Genomic DNA, 23,931 nt, shown 5'->3' with positions numbered 1-23,931 from the left:
GTGGGTAAAAAACATGTTCAACACTTTAGATCAGTGGATGCTTTAGGTGACGGGTGCAGGATTATAGACAGGGTTCGGTCAAAAACCGTACCAAGAGGGTGAATCCTGGATGGATATGGACAGTGGTTTTGGCCCACTGATGGTAAATTGTGATTTATCGCAGTTAAGTTTGAGGAAATTGTTTTAAAGCCAGGATTTTATTTCAGTGATGCAGTTTTTCCACGGTAGAGCGGATGGCAGTAGAGATGGTGTTGGCGGAGATAAGAAGCTGGATATTATTGGCAAAGCAGTGGAATTGGAGACCCAAACTGTGGATGATTGTTTGTAATCTAAATTAATATCAGAACATATGCAGCCCTAAAGACTTGAAAATTAATTATAAATCCAGCTCATCATGAAGTGGAACAGAGACTCCATATGTTTTCTTCATTGTTCATCACAGTTACTTTGAAAACTTAACCAGAGCAGATTAACAACTCTGACGACCTCTCACAATTAGACAACAGGTTTATAGACTTAAAGTTTAAGTTAAGTTTATCAAAATCGGAGCACTTTCCAAACAGAAATTCCATTTTTTTTCAGCAGTTTGTCAACAGAAAATTCATAGTTTTCCTTAAACTTACATGAACCATGGAGAGAGTTGTAGAGGTCATCTAAGCTGAAGCATGAATGAACACAGAGGGGGTAACATTAGCCACAAAGCCATGATTTATAACAGGAGATGTCGAACTTTTTCAACATTTTTTCCCCTGGGATCCAGACGTGCAAACACACTGCAAAAAAAAATCAAAATCTTACCAAGTGTATTTTTCTCATTTCTAGTCCAAATATCTCATCACACTTAAAATAAGACATAATCACCTAAAGAGTAACTGTTCAGTGAGATAAGAACTTATTTTTAGACAACAGAATTTGAAAATCTTATTTCAAGAAATCTTTGCAAGATAATTTTCACTTGGTCCATTGGCAGATTTTTTTTGCTTGAATTAAGCAAAAATATCTTGAATTAAATGAAAAAATCTGCCAATGGAACAAGTGAAAATAATCATAGTACGATTTTTTGAAATAAGATTTTCAAGATCTGTTGTCTAAAAATAAGTTCTCATATCTCACAGAAAAGTTACTCGTTAGGTGATTATGTCTTATTTTAAATGTGATGAGATATTTTGACTAGAAATAAGGAAAATACTATTGGTAACATTTTGATTTTTGCAGTGTATTAGGATCGGTAAAATGCAGAGAAATTCCCAATAGGGATACTAAAGTGAGATAACCTTTAACCAGATGTTTTTGCTTAATTCATAATTAATAATACACAACTTTAAAAATTCACCACAAATTTTAACTTTGACCTACTTTTTCCAACTACTCTGCGTCACAGGTAATCTATAAACCCAATTTGGTATGAATTCAACCAATAGTTTTGCTGCTACAAACGTGAAATTTCGCCCATTAAAGCAAATAGGATTTTTTTTTTTTTTTTTTAAATTCATAAATATTTTAACTTTGACCTACATTTCCCAAAACGTAATGACATCTATTCTGGGTCACTTACAATCTATAAACCCATTTTGGTATGAAGTCAACCAAAAGCTTTGCTGCTACAGATGTGAAATTTTTCCCACTATAAGTAAATGTGACATTTTTTGGGGGGTAATTCAAAAAATTTTTAACTTTGACCTACATTTCCCAAAATGTAATGACATCTATTCTGGGTCACTGGCAATCTATAAACCCAATATGGTGTGAATTCAACCAATGGTTTTGCTGCTACAGACATGAAATTTTGCCCATTAAAGTAAATGGGAATTTTTTTTTTTCTTAAATTCATAAAAATTTTAACTTTGACCTACATTTCCCAAAATGTAATCACATCTATTCTGGGTCACTGGCAATCTATAAACCTGATATGGTGTGAATTCAACCAATAGTTTTGCTGCTACAGACATTTGAAATTTTGCCCATTATAAGTAAATGGGGGGGGGGGGGGGGGGGGGGGGGGATATTTAAAAAATTCATAAAAAATTTGAACTTTGACCTACTGTTCCAAAATGTAATGACATCTATTCTGGGTCACTTACAATCTATAAACCCATTTTGGTATGAAGTCAACCAAAAGCTTTGCTGCTATAGATGTGAAATTTTGCCCATTATAAGTAAACGTGAAATTTTTTTGGGGGGAAATTAAAAAAAATTTTAACTTTGACCTACATTTCCCAAAATGTAATCACATCTATTCTGGGTCACTGGCAATCTATAAACCTGATATGGTGTGAATTCAACCAATAGTTTTGCTGCTACAGACGTGAAATTTTGCCCATTAAAGTAAATGGGAATTTTATTTTATTTTTTTCAAATTCATAAAAATTTTAACTTTGACCTGCATTTCCCAAAATGTAATCACATCTATTCTGGGTCACTGGCAATCTATAAACCCGATATGGTGTGAATTCAACCAATAGTTTTGCTGCTACAGACATTTGAAATTTTGCCCATTATAAGTAAATGGGGAAAAAAAAAAAAAAATTAAAATTCATAAAAAATTTGAACTTTGACCTACCGTTCCAAAATGTAACCAGATCTATTCTGCATCCCTGGCAATCTACACACCCAGTTTGGTATGAATTCAACCAATAGTTTTGCTGCTACAGATGTGAAATTTCACCCATTAGAAGTAGGAAATTTTTATTTTTGAAAATTCATAAAACATTTGAACTTTGACCTACTGTTCCCAAAATGTAATGACATCTATTCTGGGTCACTGGTAATCTATAAACCCAATCTGGTATTAATTCAACTAATAGTTTTGCTGCTAGAGTGTTAACAAACAAACAAACAAACTGAACCAAAAAAACAATACCCCTTGCCTCTCCGTCGGGGGGGGGGGGGGGGCGGAGTAATAAATATATATGTGCATTCCAGCCCTGCAAAAACAACAAAGCTAAAGGTGGAATTGGACTTTTGCACAGTACTGTATACATGCATAACAGCATCTGGGATATCATCAGAGTACTCCAAGTACTCCAGTATCTGCGTGTCTCAAATCCAGTATCTGGGACAGTGATGTGCATGTAAACGCAGTCATTAAGGCCTCTCCTCTGTTTCTCCCATGGCTATTGTCAAACAAAAATGAGCACTCTTCTTCTATTTTAATTAGGAACATTAACAGCAATCATTACGGGTGTCTATCCTAAGTTTGGAAAAGCTAGAGTTACAGAGATAGATGTTATTTTGTGGTTCTTTCACCCCAGTTTAGATAAATGCGTCCACATGTTGGTGCCAGCCTGTGGGAAGGTTCTGGAAGCACACGCCTCATCATGCCGTGGTCGGTGTAGGTCTGTTTGTGCGTTCAGTTTGGCCCACAGTCACATAGACACACAAACCACCACACACCAAGAGCAGACAGAGGAGACAATGATGTAGCTGGAGTGTGTTTTTTTTTTTTTAAAAGAGTCCTGCCCTCACACCTGGTGCAATGTTGCTATTAGCTGAAGGTACACACACTACCTAAATGTTGATGGCCACAAAAACAGAAAAACAACAAAAACATAAGAAAACACAGGCAGAGGGCATCGTCACTGCAAGTAAACACACCACCACCCACTTCTGGGTCATAAGTGACGACTGAGGATTATTATTGTCCGAGTCTATATGTTCGAAAATCCTGCATAGTACGTATTTAAGCTTGGTATTTCCTTTCAGCTCATTTATACGAGGGGAAATTGCCGATAGCTCCTCTCACGCTTATCACTTTCAGCACAAAATGCCCTTGGACCCTTCCACCTTGTAAGACAGTGAACCAAGGTATACAGTATTTCCACAGAACAGCATTACCTTGGCAATGTCATTGATAAGCTGGAGGCTCATCTGGTTATCAGCGGTATCTCTGAGCAGTTATTGGCATAATCTGTGAGTGATGTTCTACAAAGTCATTTTGCGATAGTGCTGCTTCCCACCGCTTCCTGGAACTGATTTATTGCACGACTACGTTACTTAAGTCTGGTCTTCAGACAACTTACCCAGTGTCTTTAATTAAATGGTGAATTATACATAGTTTGAATGATGGATCTACGCACACGACTCCACTCCTTCCGTCTTATCCTTTTTAACCATGGTTTAGGAAAGATGCACCTGTAGAAGAACACCCAACTTCTAGATACTGATTGGTTAAAATCCCAAGAAAAAGGCATCTCAGGGCTGGAATCTTATGACGAAATGTTAAGGATCACATGGTCACGGATGAGGCTTGTTTTTATATCTGTTGTCATTCTATTTAGACCTCTTTTGTCTCAATAAAATGATTAATTCATGATAATTTGAGCGCTGCGCATCATTTTTATGTGACTTAAAAATAATCTTAATAAGGTCCACTCTAGTTACCATTGATTATACTCGTTAAGGAAAACTAACGAAATGACGAAAACTAGAATTGAAAAAACATTTTCGTTAACTGAAATAAATAAAACTACAATTAAAAGAAAAAAATGATAACTAACTGAAACGGTATTGTGTGTTTACAAAACTAACTAAAACGTATGAAATTTATGGATAAAATTCCCTTCATTTTCGTTTTTGTCAATGTCGGATTGGTATGAAATCGATTTATTTTTAATTTATTTCACTCGAGCAAATTTTAGCTAGCGGCACCATACGGCACTTAACGGTCCGTCACTTCTTGTCACTTGTGGTTTAGAATGGTCTTCTCGTTCCCATTCTACCTGGAAACATGGAGACTTAAGCTGGGAGAAAGCAGCAGAGTCCTGGACGGGATTTATTTGAATACGACGGCAAAGAGGAGAAAAGGGACGAAAAAACTAAAACTATACTAAACTGAGCATTTAGAAAAGAATGAAAACTAATAAAAACTATCAAAGCTGCTCTAGAAACTAAGTAAAACCAACTGAATTAGAGGAAAAAAAAGTGAAAACTAAGTAAAACTAAACTATAGTGAAAAATCCAAAACTATTATAACCTTGATTATACTATAAACACTAGGGATGGGAATCGATAACAATTTAACAATTCTGATTCCATTATTGATTTTGCTTATCAATCCAATTCCTTATCGATTCTCTTATCAATTCTCATTGGATGAGGGAATAAGAGTTCAAACAAGTGTGTTTGTCACACCAGTGAAAGTGAAAGTTAAGATGCTTTACTATTTTTTTTTTTTTTTTTATTTGAACAATTAACATTGAACAGTAAATATACATAATAGTATACAACAACAAGGGTAGAAAGTTCCATAATTCACAAAATCTTTTACATTCTATAGAGAAATACATGTAAGTAAAAACATTAGGAAAGAAAAAATAAATAAATAAAAATAATAAAATAAATAAATAAAAATAAATAAAAATAAAAATATGTAATAAAAATAAAAAAATTGCTCGAGGAATAAATAGAAATTATACAAATTGAATGAGATTATACATTTGACTTTTTTTTTTTTGTTTTATTTGCTTTAGAATTGATACTGTTTCTCAAATTGTCTACGTAATTGGAAAAAAGGGCTTTGAAAACTGATGTTTGGACGTTGATATGCAAATTTGGAGCAATGAATGTGAAAGTTGGCAAAAATAATCAAAAGGTCGATGATATATCTTTTTTCTGGAGTTATTTTATGAATGTATGATAGGCCAAATAAAATGTGTTGAAAGTTCATTTACACGAAGAGTCAGTTTTTGTGTTTATAAAATTATTTAAATCAATCCAAAATATATGTGTGTAGGTGCAATCCTAAAATAAATGACATTTTGTTTCCTCTGCGTTGCTGCAAAAGCTTTACTAATTCCTCTATGTCTCCCACTGTTGTGCACCTCATTTCCTTTCCCCTACCTTCGGAACCTTTTATTTGAGGGGGTAGGACATTTGTTGCCTGCACCAGAACCGGGCCCAGATGACGCCCTGGTGTTCACTCTGCTGCAAGATTCACAAGCATTGCTAAGTATCATATCAAATACGTGACATTCCTGTAAATGAATCACATGCTGTGTGGACAAATGTTTGAACATATTGGAGGAGGGATTTTTATCCTTTTGAAGAAATGGAAGCTTTGCAAGTGTTAGAAGTGGACCTGGTGTCGTCTTTTTGGAGCGTTTCATCCTTAATGCCATGTTGGCTATGCTCTGACCAAAACAATGCAGCGTTCGTGTGACGTCATCACGCATGCGCAACAAAGGCGGAATCGATAAGCAGAATCGTTAAGCAGGCAGGCAAACGATTCCAAGGAATCGAGCAAATGGGAACCAGTTCTCAAAAAGAACCGGCTCTCGATTCCCATCCCTAATAAACATACACCATAAACTATATGGAGAAAAGTATTAGGAAGCAATGCATAAAAGTACAGAACAATAATGAAAAATGCCATAATATGATTTTACATTTTAGAAAATGTTGCAAAAACCCTTTTTCATCTGACTTTTGGGTTAATTTTGTTTACTCTGACATAGGGCTGCTCGATTATAGAAAAAAAAAAAAATCACGATTATTTTAGCAATAATTGAAATCACGATTATTAAAAACGATTATTTGTTAACCTTAAAGTTGTTTATTTTTTTCTTGCAAAACAATGTAAAATATACTCTTTAAACATAAATAAAGCTTTTAACCACTAAAACAAAGTATTTTCACTTTTGTACAAAACAAAAAAATCTTTGAAATCAAATAAGTGTACTGTAAATTCAAGTATGTTTCCTTTTGTAAACAAATAGTGCACTGTAATTAAACTGCTGGCCATAGAACTGTAGCAAAAAAAAAAAAAACAAAAAAAAACTCACGTAAAATGCAGATTATAAATTCAAGTATGTTCAATGTAGTATGAAACATAGTAAATTCAGTGGCGTGCTGTGAGGTTTCAGTTCAGGCCTTCTGTATACATCAGCCATCTACAGGGTGTCCCATAAGTCTCCATACATAGGAGACATAATACATGTCGTTCTAACATGTATTTCTTTATATTTCTTCTTTATAGTTCAATGGAGGGCACGCATTGAAATGTGTTCCCGACAAAATGGCAGTCATATAGAGCATATTATATAACTAAAAATGGTTTATGTCAAGAAACGTTTATTTTTCCTATGTATGGAGACTTATGGGACACCCTATAGAATACGCACGTTAGGGTTATACGGGTTAGGGTTAGGTTAATACGGGAGTTGCAGCGTAAAGAGATTCGGAGACTGAAGACTGCATTGCGGACGAAGTTGTTTTTATGTGTTTTAGTTTTTCATAAGAAAAGAATATGATAAAGGTGGTGGTGGTTAAACTTTAGATGGTTAAAAAGGTTTGCTGTGTTAGCGGTCGGTGCGGACACAACTACGAAACACTTTTTGCACGTGATGTGTTTTGCTCTTCGTCTCCTTCATCAAACCCAAAGTGATTCCATACAATTGAATCTGACTTGCCTTTTTTGTTTACCAAGCACTTCTGCTGTGATTCTCCTGCTATTTTTCCAGACCGCTAGGTACAACTTTCCTCTTGGGGTGGACCTGCCGGCTAGCTGGCAGCAGTAGCTTAGAGGGGGGCGGGGAAGAGCAACTCATGGTAGCTTGCGTGCACGTGAATTAAACAACTCAAAATTAATAATCGTTTTTTCTCGATTATATAATTTTGTAATCATTGCGTGTAATAATCGAAATCGTAATTGAATTTCGATTAATTGCACAGCCCTACTCTGACATGTAAAATACTTACAAAATGCTTCAAATTCTTTAACATCATAATCTTTCTCTGGATTTCTGACAATAAATAACAAAAGTAACGGTTTCTTCAACTGTGATTCTGGAAGAAAAATCAGCCTTTAAAATGAGAAAAATACTGATTTGATATTTATTACGATAATAGAGAGATGAAGTTGTGCCCATAGGACCTGTCTTCAGAAAAAAGATATGAATGGTGGTCAATGAAGAGACACCAATATTTATTTATTCATTTATTTTTTACTGTGTTTGAGTTGTGATGTCCATTTAAAAGATATTTTTTCAAGGCAAGGAAGTCACAGTTTGTGCTACAAATAGTAAAGAAGCATCAGGTTTAGTGTGAAACAGCTAAAGGGATTGCATCTGTTGTGTCATGTGATAGTCGTCACCAACACCACAACACTCGCTGCCTTAGCACATTTTACCTCAATCTTCAAGAGTGAACAAGTATTAAAGAAGAGGTGTAAATCATTCCAAGTCTAGTCATGTTGAAGCTTCCAAGACTTAAACAGCAGCTCAAAACAGATCATGGAGAGACTTGCTGTTGTGTAGTCTTTGTATTTCCACATTTCCACAGTGTAGTTCAATAGGTTTACAACAAACTGACAGGTAAAATTAGCTTTTAAATTCACATATATATGTATAAATAATTGAAACAGATCAAAAAATTTCTCATCAATTGCCATTAAATGTAATATTTTTTTTTTTCTGAAAGGAGGTGTCATGGTGCACAACTGGAATGGGCGGGACTTGGTTTTCATGACAGAAACTGACATGAAGATTTTTATCATGATTTATATCATATTAACAGGAACTAGCACATTAAATTCCACTGGCATTTTCAGTTGAATAACCTCTCAGCTGGCATGTCTGTTTCTGCACATGAAATTTAACACCATGGCAACATGGTCCTGTTGTTTATCTGTTGCTAGGTAACCCACTTCAATGATGATTTTATGATTCTGGGCATAGCAACGTGATTGTAAGGCTATTGTATTCCAAAATGACTAATATCTCCCAAAATATTGATCCTATCAACTTGCTGTTTTCACTAGTCTCTTCCTTGATCAAAAATACATAAAAATGCCAAACTGCAGCAGTCAACTCTTTCTGGATTTTGTGTGATGCCCAAGACACACACACTAGCAGAGTCCACGTCCCTTTTATAAACTAGCGCGTTGATCCGCGTTGACCCGCAGGAAATTACAGGTTCTAGATTCTCTGATACAGTTCATTCCTTTACTTTCTCGGTAAATTCCACTGGCATTTTCAGTTGAATAACCTCTCAGCTGGCATGTCTGTTTCTGCACATGAAATTTGACGCCATGGCAACGTGGCCCTATTGTTTATCTTTGGCTCGGTAACTCACTTCAGTGATGATTGTATGATTCTGGGCATTGCTCACTGGGAGGCCATTGTACTCCAAAATTAATAACATCTCCCAAAATATTGGTCCTATCAACTTGCTGTTTTTGCTAGTCTCTTCCTTGACCAAAAATACATAAGTATGCCAACCTGCAGCGGTCAGCTCTTATGGATTTTGTGTGATGCCTGAATCACACACAAAAACAGAGTCCACTTCCCTTTTATAATATAAACTAGCGCGTTGACCGGTGGGGAATGACGGGTTCCAGATCCTCTGATACAGTTCATTCCTTTACTTTCTTGCTAAATTCCACTGGAATTTTCAGTTGAATAACCTCTCAGCTGGCGTGTCTGTTTCTGCACATGAAATCTGACACCATGGCAATGTGGCCCTATTGTTTATCGGTTGCTAGGTAACTCACTTCAATAATGAGTCTATGGCCGTTTCTCAACATGCATTCTTGTCTGTTCTTCCGTTCTCGTGAAACGTCTTCAGTTGCAGCCCAAGTACTGTTCCATTTGAAAGTTCGCATAAACCAAGAATGTATGGAATACCAGGATGTTGTTCTTGTCAGCTAGCTTAAACCAAGGATGCACTGGTTGGTGACTCGTGTAGACTTGGCTGGGAAATAATTCCCAAGATGCAGTCCGTGCCAGCTTGAGCAGGACCTGGGCGGCTGTGCCCGGCTGAACCGACGACATGTATTACAGTTTTGAAAAATATATAAAACGTATAAATGACCTGTACATACTAGTACAAATGTATTGGAATCTAATCGAGTGACATTGTGGTGATTTGCGGGAACTACATAAGGGAACAGATGGAGTAAATTAGTTACAGTATAAGTTACAGTTGGACTTTCATTTTTGGGAAGTACGTTCTCTGGGACCGTTCTTACCAAGACCATACTCGCCGACTTTGCAAGACTGTACTCTGCGTTCTTGATATTGAGAAACAGCCTATGATTCTGGGCATAGCACCGGGACTGGCCATTGGGAGGCCATTGTATTCCAAAATTACTAATATCTCCCAAAATATCGGTCCTATCAACTTGCTGTTTTTGCTAGTCTCTTCCTTGGCCAAAAATACATAAGTATGCCAAACTGCAGCAGTCAGCTCTTTCTGGATTTTGTATGATGCCTGAGACACACACACAGACAGACAGAGTCCACTTCCCTTTTATAATATAGGATGGGAAGTCCACCAAGCTGTATCCGTGTGTCCCAGTATTTCTGTACATGCACCATATGGAGTGTCTTCCTGCTTCCTTTTTTCCCTCCAATCTGCTGTAAGGTTTGCACATAATGCGAAACCTTAAACTGCCAAGATTATCTTTCATAATTATTTTACACACGATTTGAGTGTATACATAAAAGACAGAGCACAATTAGATTATGTTTGCAGTATAGACTGAAGGGCTGTCATCTGCTATATGGCTTGACATAAAAAGGAATAGAAACAGCCAAGTGAAATTGCACCCTGTGTGTCAGCACTGAAGCCAAATGTATGCATACTCCTTGCCAGTCGCATCCTCAGGGATCAGGATTCCCTCCCATTCACCCTAAAAAGGAGCATAGAAATCAGCCAGACTCTGCTTTCCCATGCCCTACCTCCGAGGCTTTGTTTCATCGAGTTGTAAAAGGTGCAAGAGGTTCCACTAAGTCGCAACGCATTTCTGACAGATAGACTAATATGCAGAAATAATTCTTCTGAACTAGACGCGTCTCTAATTACGCTCTTATACATGTCCTGCTCTGCTGCATTTGTCAGTCTAGTAGGGAGGAATTTGCAGGTCAGACTCTAATGCTACAAGGTGAAGCAGTGCTAATGCGAGGACTGATTCCCGGGGAGGTGTTTTTGAATCAATTACACAATCTAACATATAATCCGTGTCAGTTTTAGCCACATTCACCATTTACATTATCATATTACTTTGCTACCAGACTCTCTAAAGATAAAACATCATTTTTTACCATAGGCTTCAATTACAGGCAAAGAGAGACGGATGGAGCACGAGAGTGAAATCTATTACTGTTCACCTTGACAGCAGAGAGAGAGAAACAAGACATTTTCAAAATAACCTCTCTTTAGGGTGCATTTATCTCCTCCTGCCTCGGACCAACAGCACTTACCATTTTGGAAGCAGAAAAACACAAATGTCCAAAGGTTAGTTTCCTTTTAAATGAGTCGAGCTGAGATTTAACATTAGGTTGAGAGGCCGATAATTACGGGCATCATCTGCGACTAACACTACATTCAGACTGCAGACCAATGTGGCCCAAATCCGATTTTTTTTGCCACTATTTGACCTGTATCTGACCTGTTAAACACAGTTTGAACGGCAAAAATCCGATTTTTTTCAAATCCGACCCAGGCCACTTTCATATGTAATCCTACATATTGGATATTTTGCAATGCGACATCAGTCTGAACGGCCAGGTCGCATTTATCCGACCTTTACGTCATTGAAATGCCAGTACAGCCCGACTGCAACATGCTTGCGAACAGTTAAGGCTAAAGACGTTCATTTTGTCTTCTGTTTATGTAAATTTAGTTTTTTCTTTTGTTCAGACTTGTCTGAACAAAAGAAAAAACTAAATTTGCGAACAGTTATAGGTCACCGGAGATGAGTGTCTTGTCGTGAGAGTGTTGCGGAGAGGCGGTCACAGATATATTTAAACGTTTTTATTGTCATTCGGAAATTATGAATGAAGTCTGTGTGAGTGAAGCCGCTAACATCACTATTCCACCACTCCTGACTCCGCCTCCGCGTCTAAATACTTTGTTGTACAGACGTAGTAGCCATTGCACCACACATTCAATCGTCTCTTTCTCCAAAACTACAATTCCGATTAACTTCAAACTTGGTATACAGCTTCTTTATGATAATGTCAACAAAAGTTAGTGAAACAATTTGGATCTGGATCTGATTCTAGATTTGGTGCGACTTTGAAAAATTTCCCCATTATAAGAGATAGGAAGTGGATCAATGCAATAACTCAGTAAATATAAATGATAACAAGTGTAAATTTCTACAGTCCAGCCCTGATGGGGAGATGACCAAAACATAATGTCCACATGCTGATCAGGTTCTTCTTCTGGATCCGGGAACTTACGGAAAATTTAACATGGGCTCTTTTGGGGAAAAAATTTCAATCGTCTTCTTCTCCGAAACTACAGTTCTGATTGACTTCAAACTTGGTATACAGCTTCTTTATGATGATGTCAACACAATGTGTTGAAATTATTTCGATCTGGATCTGATTCTGGATTTGGTGCGACTTCGAGAAATTTTCCCATTATAACAGATGGGAAGTGGATTGATCCCTTGCATCCCTCCACTGGCTCCCTGTATGTTTTAGAATTGATTTTAAGATTTTACTGATCACTTTTAAAGCTCGAATGGGCCTGGCCCCAAGTTATATAGAAGAAATGCTAGTTGACTACGAGCCAGCACGCAGCCTTAGATCCTCGAGCAGAGGGCTCCTGGCTGTTCCAAAGTTGAGGCTTAAATCAAAAGGTGACCGGGCATTTTCCATCAGGGCCCCTCAACTTTGGAACGGCCTGCCCGAGGAGATAAGGCTTGCGGAATCAGTAACATCTTTTAAATCACTTCTTAAAACACATTTTTATAGACTTGCTTTTATGTGATGTCTGTCCCCTTTTTAACCTTAATTTTTAATTTAAATTTTTAAATTTGATCCTGTTTGATTATTAACTTGTTCATACATCTCTCTAATTGTGTTGCTTCTGTTTTAGTGTTTTTCCTTGCTTCGTGTATCCTGCTGTTGTGCCCTCTGACAAAGCACTTTGTAAACTTTGTTTTTAAAGGTGCTATAAAAATAAAATTATTATTATTATTATTATTATTATTATTATTATTATTATTATTATTATTATTAATAATAATAAATTAGTAAGTATCAATGATATCAAGTTGGAATTTGAATTTTTTACAGATCTGCTTGGAATATGACCAAAACATGGGCTATTTCTGTAATATAATAAATACACAGAACTGGGTGATAAGAAATGACATCTGTATACATTTCCCAAAGCTTTTCATTTGGCTGGTAAGCTACAGGGCCATTGGTCCTATTTTTATTGTGTTTATTGTGGTTGTTGTACTGTGTGTAGTGATTACTGTACAAACCAAAAATAAACCATTCATTCATTCATAACATGAACGAGCACACAAAAATGGAATTTCACAAAAAAATCTGAATTGTGCAGTAAGACCTGCTGTGTGAACATAGCCTAAGTCATTTCCTGTGATTTTGCCAAGTGTCTGCAGACAGAGTACTACTACACAGTGATGTCCTTACTGGTGGAGCAGCCAGCCAGCCGTACTTGTCTTCAGTACGGTTCATGTCCCGGTCAAAGGCGTAGAGCTGACAGTAGCGGAGGTGATCCATATCTACCAGGTTAAACTGCCGTCGGGCGTAGTGGTAACTCTGATTGTTGCCTTCTCTGGGGAAATCCAGCCACTCGGGATGGCCGAACTCGTTCCCTACAACACAGAAAAAAGGGTTTCTTATTAAAGAATGTACATAATAGAGACGCTCACGAGTCCAAAACACATCTCAAGTCTGCTTGTAATGAGCGCTGTCATCTGTTACATGCCATCTGGTCTGCTTAGAAAAATGCACTGCTATATGTTTTGTTTGTTTTTTTCATTTGATGATAAACCCTTTTATCTGGCATATCGAGATGAAAACAGAGGTGCTGAGTTTCCTGTGTTTCCCTGTCAGAAACATCAAAAACACGAAAACCTTGTCTGTGTATAAAAAGTACAGAGTGGCAATATTACGAGCAAATGTAATGTGTACAAATAAGACAATATATTCACAGTCAGAAATAATTAGATATATAAAAGACAAATAAATGGTACTACAATAAGACAGACAAATAGGCAAATTAACTAAATATAATAAACAAACCCATATATAATAAAGATTCTTTTAAAGGAGCTGGGATGGATGGATGGATGGATGGATGGATAGATGGATAGATGGATAGATGGATAGATGGATAGATAGATAGATAGATAGATAGATAGATAGATAGATAGATAGATAGATAGATAGACAGACAGACAGACAGACAGACAGACAGTGTTATGGATATATATATGGATATAAGTAATATTTCCATTACAATAGATAGATAGACGGACGGACGGACAGACAGACAGACAGACAGACAGACAGATAGATATATAGATACTTTATTCATCCCATAGGGAAATTTATATGTTATATTTCTATGTATTAGCATATCTGTGCTATTTCATAGTGTTGAAAATTAACAAAATGTTTAAGCAAGATCTTTCAGAGTCAAAGAAAGTGACAGTGATTAAATAGGAAACACTGTTGTTTTCTCCACTGGACACAGCTCTAAATGGAAACAATGGAGTTTGATGCTTCTACACGGCTGAGTTTATTTATGAGGCTTATGAAGGTTCAAAGTTATTATGTGATGTTATTTTCTTTGCCAAGTTGCTGTTTGTTGATACACAGTTCAGACTAAACTGTGACAGTTCTGACCTTGTTTGGCTGAACACATCTGTAGTTCAGCTACTGACAGCACAAACTGAACAGAAAACAGAGGTGATTTATGGTTTTACTGTGGCTGATTTCTGTCTGAAAACAGAGCTAAACTAACAGAGCTATAATGTAAACTATCAGCTGATGCAGCATGTGAAGATTATAAGACTGTGTTATTTTGAGTGACTGTTAAAATAAGCATCTGTGAGTATTAGACTGAAGAAGAAAACTTGATGATACCTTAATACAGATGTGTGTAAACAATGAACTTTATACTTTATTCAGTGATATTTTGGAATATTTTTCCCAAATACAACTCCGTCAAAGTTATTTATAACATTGTGTCTTGCAGCTAGAACATAGAGGTATAGTATAGACCAGTGTTTCTTAACAGGGCGGCACTGCTCCCCAGGAGGTGGTGGGACACTGTTGGGGGGGGCGTTTGGAATGAGAAAGCTGAGAGGGGGGCGCTGAGACCAAAATGGGTGGTGTTAGTCTGTATAAGTATCAATATTAAGCAGCATGTTATGTCAATGGCGAATTTCCGTGCACCCCCCCTTAAGGTCTGTTACGTCCCCCTGTGCATCATATATAACCACACTGTAAAAATCCAAATCTTACCAAGTGTATTTTTCTCATTTCTGGTCAAAATATCTTATCACACTTAAAATAAGACATAATCACCTAAAGAGTAACTTTTCAGCAAAATATAAGAACTTATTTTTAGACAATAGATCTTGAAAATCTTATTTCAAGAAATCTTACCAAGATAATTTTCACTTGGTCCACTGGCAGATTTTTTTTTTTTGCTTAAATCAAGATATTTTTGCTGAATTCAAAACTACACTTGGTAAAATTAGATTTTTGCAGTGCATATATAAGCTATGTCAGACCAACTCAGACTTATTGATGTGCTACAACCGCCCCCCCCCCGAAGGTCTGTTACATCTCCCTGTGCATCATATATAACCACACTGCAAAAATCCAAATCTTACCAAGTGTATTTTTCTCATTTCTGGTCAAAATATCTTATCACACTTAAAATAAGACATAATCACCTAAAGAGTAACTTTTCAGCAAAATATAAGAACTTATTTTAGACAATAGATCTTGAAAATCTTATTTCAAGAAATCTTACCAAGATAATTTTCACTTGGTCCACTGGCAGATTTTTTTTTTTGCTTAAATCAAGATATTTTTGCTGAATTCAAAACTACACTTGGTAAAATTAGATTTTTGCAGTGCATATATAAGCTATGTCAGACCAACTCAGACTTATTGATGTGCTACAACCGCCCCCCCCCCCCCCCCCCCCCCCCCCCCCCCCCCGAAGGTCTGTTACATCTCCCTGTGCATCATATATAACCACACTGCAAAAATCCAAATCTTACCAAGTGCATTTTTCTCATTTCTGGTCAAAATATCTTATCACACTTAAAATAAGACATAATCACCTAAAGAGTAACTTTTCAGCGAAATATAAGAACTTATTTTTAGACAATAGATCTTGAAAATCTTATTTCAAGAAATCTTACCAAGATAATTTTCACTTGGTCCACTGGCAGATTTTTTTTTTTTGCTTAAATCAAGATATTTTTGCTGAATTCAAAACTACACTTGGTAAAATTAGATTTTTGCAGTGCATATATAAGCTATGTCAGACCAACTCAGACTTATTGATGTGCTACAACCGCCCCCCCCCGAAGGTCTGTTACATCTCCCTGTGCATCATATATAACCACACTGCAAAAATCCAAATCTTACCAAGTGTATTTTTCTCATTTCTGGTCAAAATATCTTATCACACTTAAAATAAGACATAATCACCTAAAGAGTAACTTTTCAGCGAAATATAAGAACTTATTTTTAGACAATAGATCTTGAAAATCTTATTTCAAGAAATCTTATCAAGATAATTTTCACTTGGTCCATTGGCAGATTTTTTTTTTTTTTTTTTTTGCTTAAATCAAGATATTTTTGCTGAATTCAAAACTACACTTGGTAAAATTTAGATTTTTGCAGTGCATATATAAGCTATGTCAGACTAACTCAGACTTATTGATGTGCGACAACCCCCCCCCCCCCACCCACAACCCCGCGTCGCAATTTTTTTTTCCAGGGGGTGAGCAGGAGGCTCACGCTGACGAAAAAGGGGCATTTGTTCAAAAAACGTTGAGAAACACTGGTATAGACGCAGCACTAAGGTCATATTTTAAATAAGACGAATATAAAACAACCACCGCAATACTCTGTACTGAATGATAATTTGTGTCTGTGTCATTTATTTTCTGCAAAAACGACATGAAAAGTCATGAAAAAAGTCATGACCTCATTAAAACTGTTATAATGACACCCTTCAATATAAAAGAGAATATCACAGTATGAAAATACAAGTAGTGTTTTTCATCACCTCTTTTCATTTTTCCTCCTACTCTGATAAGTGACTTTTTGGTGTATGAGCAGCGACAGCTCATAAGTGTCGCACACTGGATTCTAATATGTATGAAAATAATTATCATGTCACAAACTTTCTTTTATAGAAATACAGTCCTGTGCAAAAGTTCTAGTCTAACATTAAGTTTGTTGGTTTAGGAAAGTTCTAATGTCCACACATGTGCGTTTGACTCTGTATTTAGATCCAGTCTGATATATGTGAAGTTTGTTAAGCAGGAAAATCTAAAATTTCAGAGAAAAAAACTGCTTTTATAAATGAATGTAGCTGTATTTAGTGTGTGTATTTAGTTTGTAGTCTGTTGATGTTTTTAAGAGTAAACTCAAAACTCACTTGTTTCTCCAGGCATTTTACTGGCAGTAGTTTAAGAATAGTTATAAAACCAACTTATTATTTTAAATTTATACCTTTTTATGATTGTAATTTTATCTGTGTTGTTATTTGTATTTTATTGTCTTATTTATATTTTATTATCTTTTGTGAAGCACTTTGTGACTTCTCTTGTCTGTGAAAGGTGCTATATGAATAAACTTTGCTCCATTGCTTTAACCCTTTTGTTAAAAAAATATGAGTTTTACTGCATTCATTTTCTGATGTTTTACACCAGGTTTCATTCAACTAGGGATGTAATGATATACCGGTATAGCGATAAACCGTGGTAAAATTCCCGACAGTTAGTATTACCGTTTAAATTATAATTATCATGATAACCATGTTTGATTACCGCACTTTGAAAAGTCACAATACTGCACATTTCCTGGATCATTGTGCTACTTATTTACATTTATTTTAATTCATTTTCTTGCCAATTTTGGTCATTTTTTATTCATTTTCATTGATTTTGCTGCTTATGTTTGAGCATTTTTGTCCAATTTGTTCCGTATTTTGTTCATTTGTTGCTTACATTCAACATTTTTATTAAGTTTCTATCTATCTATCTATCTATCTATCTATCTTCCATCTATCTATCTTCCATCTATCTATCTTCCATCTATCTATCTATCTATCTATCTATCTATCTATCTATCTATCTATCTATCTATCTATCTATCCATCCATCCATCCATGAAAAAGAAACTAAAACAACTCAGACTTGATATGGAAAATGGTCAAACAATGGCCATAAGGTGCCATCTTTAACACACATTTGTACGTTTGATGTTTACATGTTAATATTTGAATGTTTCTGCCAACAGAAAGTACATTGTGCCTATTATTTTATTTGGGGTTTTTTTGTTTCTTTTTTTTTTTTTTCAAAATACAACTTGGTTAAATTATTTCAGGTTGTGTAGAAGTACTTTTTGAACATTTCGAGCAACATTTCAACAATAACGTGATAATGATGATAACCGTGATAATTTTGGTCACAATAACCGTGATATGAAATTTTCACATCATTACATCCCTACATTCAACACATGTCAGATATTTCTAATTGTTCGGGCTAATTTTTGTCATGGGGTCAGAGGTCACAGTAAAAAGCAACTATAATCTTTACAACGCATTTAACTCAGATTTTTGTGTGTCTTTTATGATTGTGCACATATTTCCTGTATTTACTTGTTGCATCTAAAGCAGTTTTTTTCAACCTTGGGGTCGGGACCCCACATGGGGTCACCTGGAATTCAAATGGGGTCGCCTGAAATTTCTAGTAATTGATAAAAATAAAAAGAAAAACTTTCTAAAAAAAAAATATATGGGGAGTTGAGAGAGACAATCCCAATCCATTAAAGACATGACAAACTGTGAAGCTGAAACTGCAGCACTGTGGTACTGTTTATCTGTCAAATGTTCATTGTGGTCAGTTTCAGATGCTGCAGCTCTTTCATAATTCATAGTTTGAGTTCTTGTTTGTTCAGTATTCATTGTCAGCCTTGTAAATCCAAGCTGGACTGACTGTACATATCCTGACCAAGGAAAATAAAATTCTCACTTTGTGCAGTAATCTACACCTGGCTTTTCTGCCTCCGTCCACAATAATATACATTATATAGACTAAATGTCGTCTAAAATTAACACTTATTTCCAACATAGTATAGCAAACCATTACAAAAACAAATAAATTTTAGCAAAAGGGGTTCCCCTTAAGGTTACCCTTAAAAGCATTTAAGAGGAACTGAAAGCTACAAGAAAATTAAGTGTAGAACAAACCTAAAAAGCCAGCGTATCTCTGTTAGAGGGGTCCATCTGTGGAATAATCTGGAGCAAAACTTAAAAATGTCTTCTTCAATCTGTGCATTTAAAAGGGTGTATAAATCCACTATAATAACAAACTATAGAACATTATAGAAGTACGCATAAAATAAGATATTATAGTTAATTGGTTATCATGATAAGAAGATACTATCATATTTATTGATCATTGTATTTGGAGTAAATATTTAAAGTGCATGTAAATATTATAGTTTATATTAAAAACAGTTGATTATGCAAATCTGATTGTGTATGAGGTGACTAAAAAAGTGTATATGAATGTTTTTTATGGATGTTTTGTGTTATTGTAAAAAAAATATACAGAGGAAAATATATGTAAACAAAGCAAAGAAAGCGGATCTAGTTTGATTATTAGTTTGTAAAACCGGGGTGGGAGTCAATAAGTTATACTTCTTCCCACTCCTTTTCGAGCGCAAAAAAATTGTATTTATTTATTTGTTTTGACCATGTTGTATGATTCTTTGTTATCTGATGATTCTATGTGCTCGAAATAAACTACTACTACTACTACTACTACTACTATGACTACTACTACTACTACTACAAAAAAAAGTCGGTTTTGAATGTCTGGGGTCGCCAGAAATTTGTGAAGTTAAAATGGGGTCACGAGCCAAAAAAGGTTGGGAACCACTAATCTAAAGAAAACATAATGACAATAAAATATGTATGCTCATTTTAACCCTCACTCTAACAGATCTAAAAGTGGAATAACACTTTTGCACAGTACTGTATGACAAACTGTGCACAGTGAAATTCAAAGACTACAGAGAAGGAAGTCAAATCACACTTATTTCCAAGTGGAGGGACACTTTAATACACAAGAGTCACTTGTTTGTTGCTGAATCATGGTGGTGACAGACCTCGACCCCTGTTGTGTGGGCTCAGTGCACCCGAACAAATGCCACCTTGTCAACAATATAACAATAAACTGTCAACTGTGCATAAATAGTGTAGAAAACCTGTGTGCTGCCGCCAATTGGTTCATGTACTGCCATTTTAAAGCCTCCAGATGGCCATCGCTAACTTGTTTTTTTTTGGAAATGAATGCATTAGTAACACAAATTTAAGTCCAGAGGGGGCAGTTTTGTACCAGGCTGTAAACATATTCATTTGTGGTCGAAAGTTTTCCCAATTTGACATGGTGGGGGAGGAGCAGAGTGGTTCTTTGGGGAAATGAATCACTTGTAGAGATAGCCCCCACTGGCTCTTCTAGAAATTGCAGCTTTTGACACCTCCATGTTGGCTTCACTTCTCTGCCCTGGAGGTTGTCATTTGCAATGAGCAAATAAACCAGTGTTGCTGCCAAATTATCTTGCGAATCCACAAACTGGTGAGATTTCAACATGAACAGTTTGGTTCCAGAGCTGATTCTGATTCTGGGATGTTGAATAACGGCAACTGACTGATCCAGGTGCACCAACAGCTGCAGGTAAAGTACGATGTGGTCGATCCAGGTTTCTTTATTTTGATAGCACAGATGTTGAGGTTGTTTTGTTTGGGTCTTGTGTGGAATTATTACAGCCAGAGGTTATGACAAATGGCAGAGCAGCTGTAGGTTCGTTGGCTGTGATGTTGCTGCTGCAGCTTACGGTCATCTGCTTATTTTACCTTATTATCATGCATAACCTTAACCGTGATAATAAGGCAGGGAATGACATTGGGCACATCGGACATTTTCTTTATGTTAATGCACCAAAAAATTGAATTCTCGAAGTCTTGAAGTCTCGAGTCAGAGTCGAGTCTTGAGTCTTTTGAGGACGAGTTGACAGTTGCAGAGTTTGTCCGTGTTTTTTGAACCAAACGGACATGCACATATTTCCATTTCACTCTATACTTTGTGGGATTTGTTGGAAGAAATATCAGATTTTTAAGACTAAAGATGACAAAAGCAGAGACCACAATCAGTGACCTCTTTCTAACCCCGGTGGAGGCTGGTGACAAAGCTGTTGCGACATTAAAACAGCAGCGTTTCAAACCCTGCTGTCACCGACTAACCTACACTGTCATGAGTGGGAGGGAATATAAAAGCCTCAGCGTTAATTTATCGAACACATGCAGAAATATGTTACCGGCATGTACCGAAATAACACTTCTACGCTGTGAATTTCAGTCCAAGGTGGACACGAGGAGTCTGCTTCAACTTCTTAAAATTCTCATCTCATAACTTCTTCACTTTTTTACCCAGAAGCCTGATGGGTTTCCTTCTGGAGAGAGGAAAACCAGCAGGGGTTTGAGTAAAAACCTCAGCATTCCAGATGGCATCACGCAACCTCGATGTAAAGCCCAACGCATATTGTGTCAAAAACGGCTACCACTGTCACGGCGAGAGATGAGATAATGAATCTGTCATTGTATGTCACGACAACATCATAAAACAGCAGCCGGGATAATTGAATTCCCCGCAGAGGAAGAATCACACAGGAGACAGAGGAAGATGCATGACAAGTGAGGCTAGTTGTTTATTTTCCGGTAAGAGGCCCCACAAAAAAAAAAAGAAAAAAAATATAAATATATCGGAGTGATGGGATGAAGTGGAACGGACAGGGATAGACAGCGGATTCTAATGAAATACATTATGTAGGTGTTAAAGAAGTAACAAACAATGAGGTTCGGTTTGCCAACACAGTGAGAGCCCACTGCAGCACTCGCCTGGGAATTAGGGCAGTTAAGACATGCAGCGAAGGGGAGAGAGAGAGAGAGAGAGAGAGAGAGAGAGAGAGAGAGAGGGAGAAAAGGAAAGGAAAGGGACTCTTTTCTTGTGACATCTGCATGAATAACAAGCCTCCCACACAGCTGAACTTGAAATGTAAAGGAGAGAATTACACCGCACACTTGCAAACGCAGGCAGTCAAAGGCAGAATTCCTTCCCTCTACTCAACCCAGAGCAATGTGTACACTCTGCATTCATTATGCATTAGAATTTACTGTACTTATATTTAATATGCAAATAATCTCACGAGCACAGAGTGTACTGTACTGTAGACGAGTGTATGGCTTTAATTTATCTTTCTCCAAAATAAATGAGTCAATCACAGCGCCAGTGCTACGATGTTAAACTAACAAGACCCTCGACGCATGCTACTGTTATTACTTGATTAATGGCCTATTCACATTAGGAGTGAGTGTTTGTGTATATATATATATATATATATATATATATATATATATATATATATATATATATATATGCTGTATTTGTATTATACCAGGGGTCTCAAACTCATTTTCTTTCAGGTGCCACATTCAGCCCGATTTGATCTCAAGCGGGCCACACCAAGGTTATTAACGAAAACTAACGAAATGACGAAAACTAGAATTGAAAAAACATTTTCGTTAACCGAAATAAATAAAAACTATAATTAAAAGAAAAAAAACGATAACTAACTGAAACTGTATTGTGTGCTTACAAAACTAACTAAAACGTCTAAAAATTATGGATAAAATTCCCTTCGTTTTCATGTTTGTCAACGTCAGATTGATACGAAAGCAATTCATTTCGCTGTAGCAATTTTAGCTAGCGGCACCATACGACGCTTCACGATCCGTCACTTGTCGTTTAGTCGTCTTCTGGTCCCCGGTGTACCTGGAAACATGGAGACTAAAGTTGGGAGAAAGCAGCAGAGTCGGGATTGTACGGGATTTATTTGAATGCGAAGAAGATAAAAGATATGAAAAAACTCAAACTAAGCTAAAACTAAGCCTTCAGAAAAAAACAAAAACTAATAAAAACTAGCAAACCTGCTCTAAAAATGAATTAAAACTAACAGAATTAGAGAAAAAAAGTCAAAACTAAATAAAACTAAATTATAATGAAAAATCCAAAACTATTATAACCTTGGGCCACACCAGTAAAATAATAGCATAATGAATAACCTATAAATAATGACAAGTCCAAATTTTTGTCTTCGTTTTAGTGCAAAAACCCACCATTAAATTATGAACATCCTTACTTCTTTAAACTATCCAAACAAAAAAGATGTAAATAACCATAAAAACCTGAAATTTCTTAAGAAAAATAAGTGCAATTTTAACAATATTATGCCTCAACTTATAATTTCTGCATGTGCATTACGAATCGGATCTACAAAGACACTAAACACTTAGTAACAGGCAGAAAATTGTTAAAATTCTGCTTAATTTTCTTTAGACATTTCAGGTTCATATTTGTTCAGGTTATTCACATTTTACTGTTACAGGATAGTTTGTAAAATGTTAATATTTTCATTATTTAATGTTATTTTTTGCACTAAAACAAAGACAAATATTTGAAGTTGTCATTATTTATAGGCATAATGTAATTTTTTTTTTCACATCAAACTAATAAGAAAATATGGAGTTGTTATTTTTTGTAGGTTATTATGCTGTTATTTGACTGTAGATCATATTGGTGTATATGTGGAACCTGAACTATAATGAGTTCCACAGCCATGACTGTGGAATTTTTGAACTTTGCAAATTCATCCTACGGGCCGAATTGGAACCTTTGGTGGGCTGCATTTGGCCCCCGGGCCGCATGTTTGAGACCCCTGCATTATACCGTGTTGACAGGTAGCCGGCTTATTAGAGTTTTTAATTAACATAATGAAAAATGTTGGGAAGGTTAAACATTCACCATAGAGTAGACTTCACTTGACACTGGCGCTTTGTCTGCTG

General features: G+C 36.2%; 1 protein-coding gene across 1 annotated transcript in view; it reads right to left on the bottom strand.

Annotated features, from left to right (window-relative positions):
• The window catches only part of gbe1b (glucan (1,4-alpha-), branching enzyme 1b), a 323,593-nt gene that overhangs the window by 72,268 nt on the left and 227,394 nt on the right, over positions 1-23,931 (bottom strand). The window contains exon 13 of the mRNA XM_030152339.1: positions 13,392-13,576. Coding sequence (XP_030008199.1) covers positions 13,392-13,576 — 185 coding nt within the window. The remainder of the gene's footprint in view (positions 1-13,391; positions 13,577-23,931) is intronic.

Source organism: Sphaeramia orbicularis, chromosome 13, assembly GCF_902148855.1.
Source record: "Sphaeramia orbicularis chromosome 13, fSphaOr1.1, whole genome shotgun sequence".
NCBI classification, from domain to species: domain Eukaryota; kingdom Metazoa; phylum Chordata; class Actinopteri; order Kurtiformes; family Apogonidae; genus Sphaeramia; species Sphaeramia orbicularis.
Note: the sequence above shows the minus strand (reverse complement) of the source record. Positions and strands in the feature narration are given on the sequence as shown.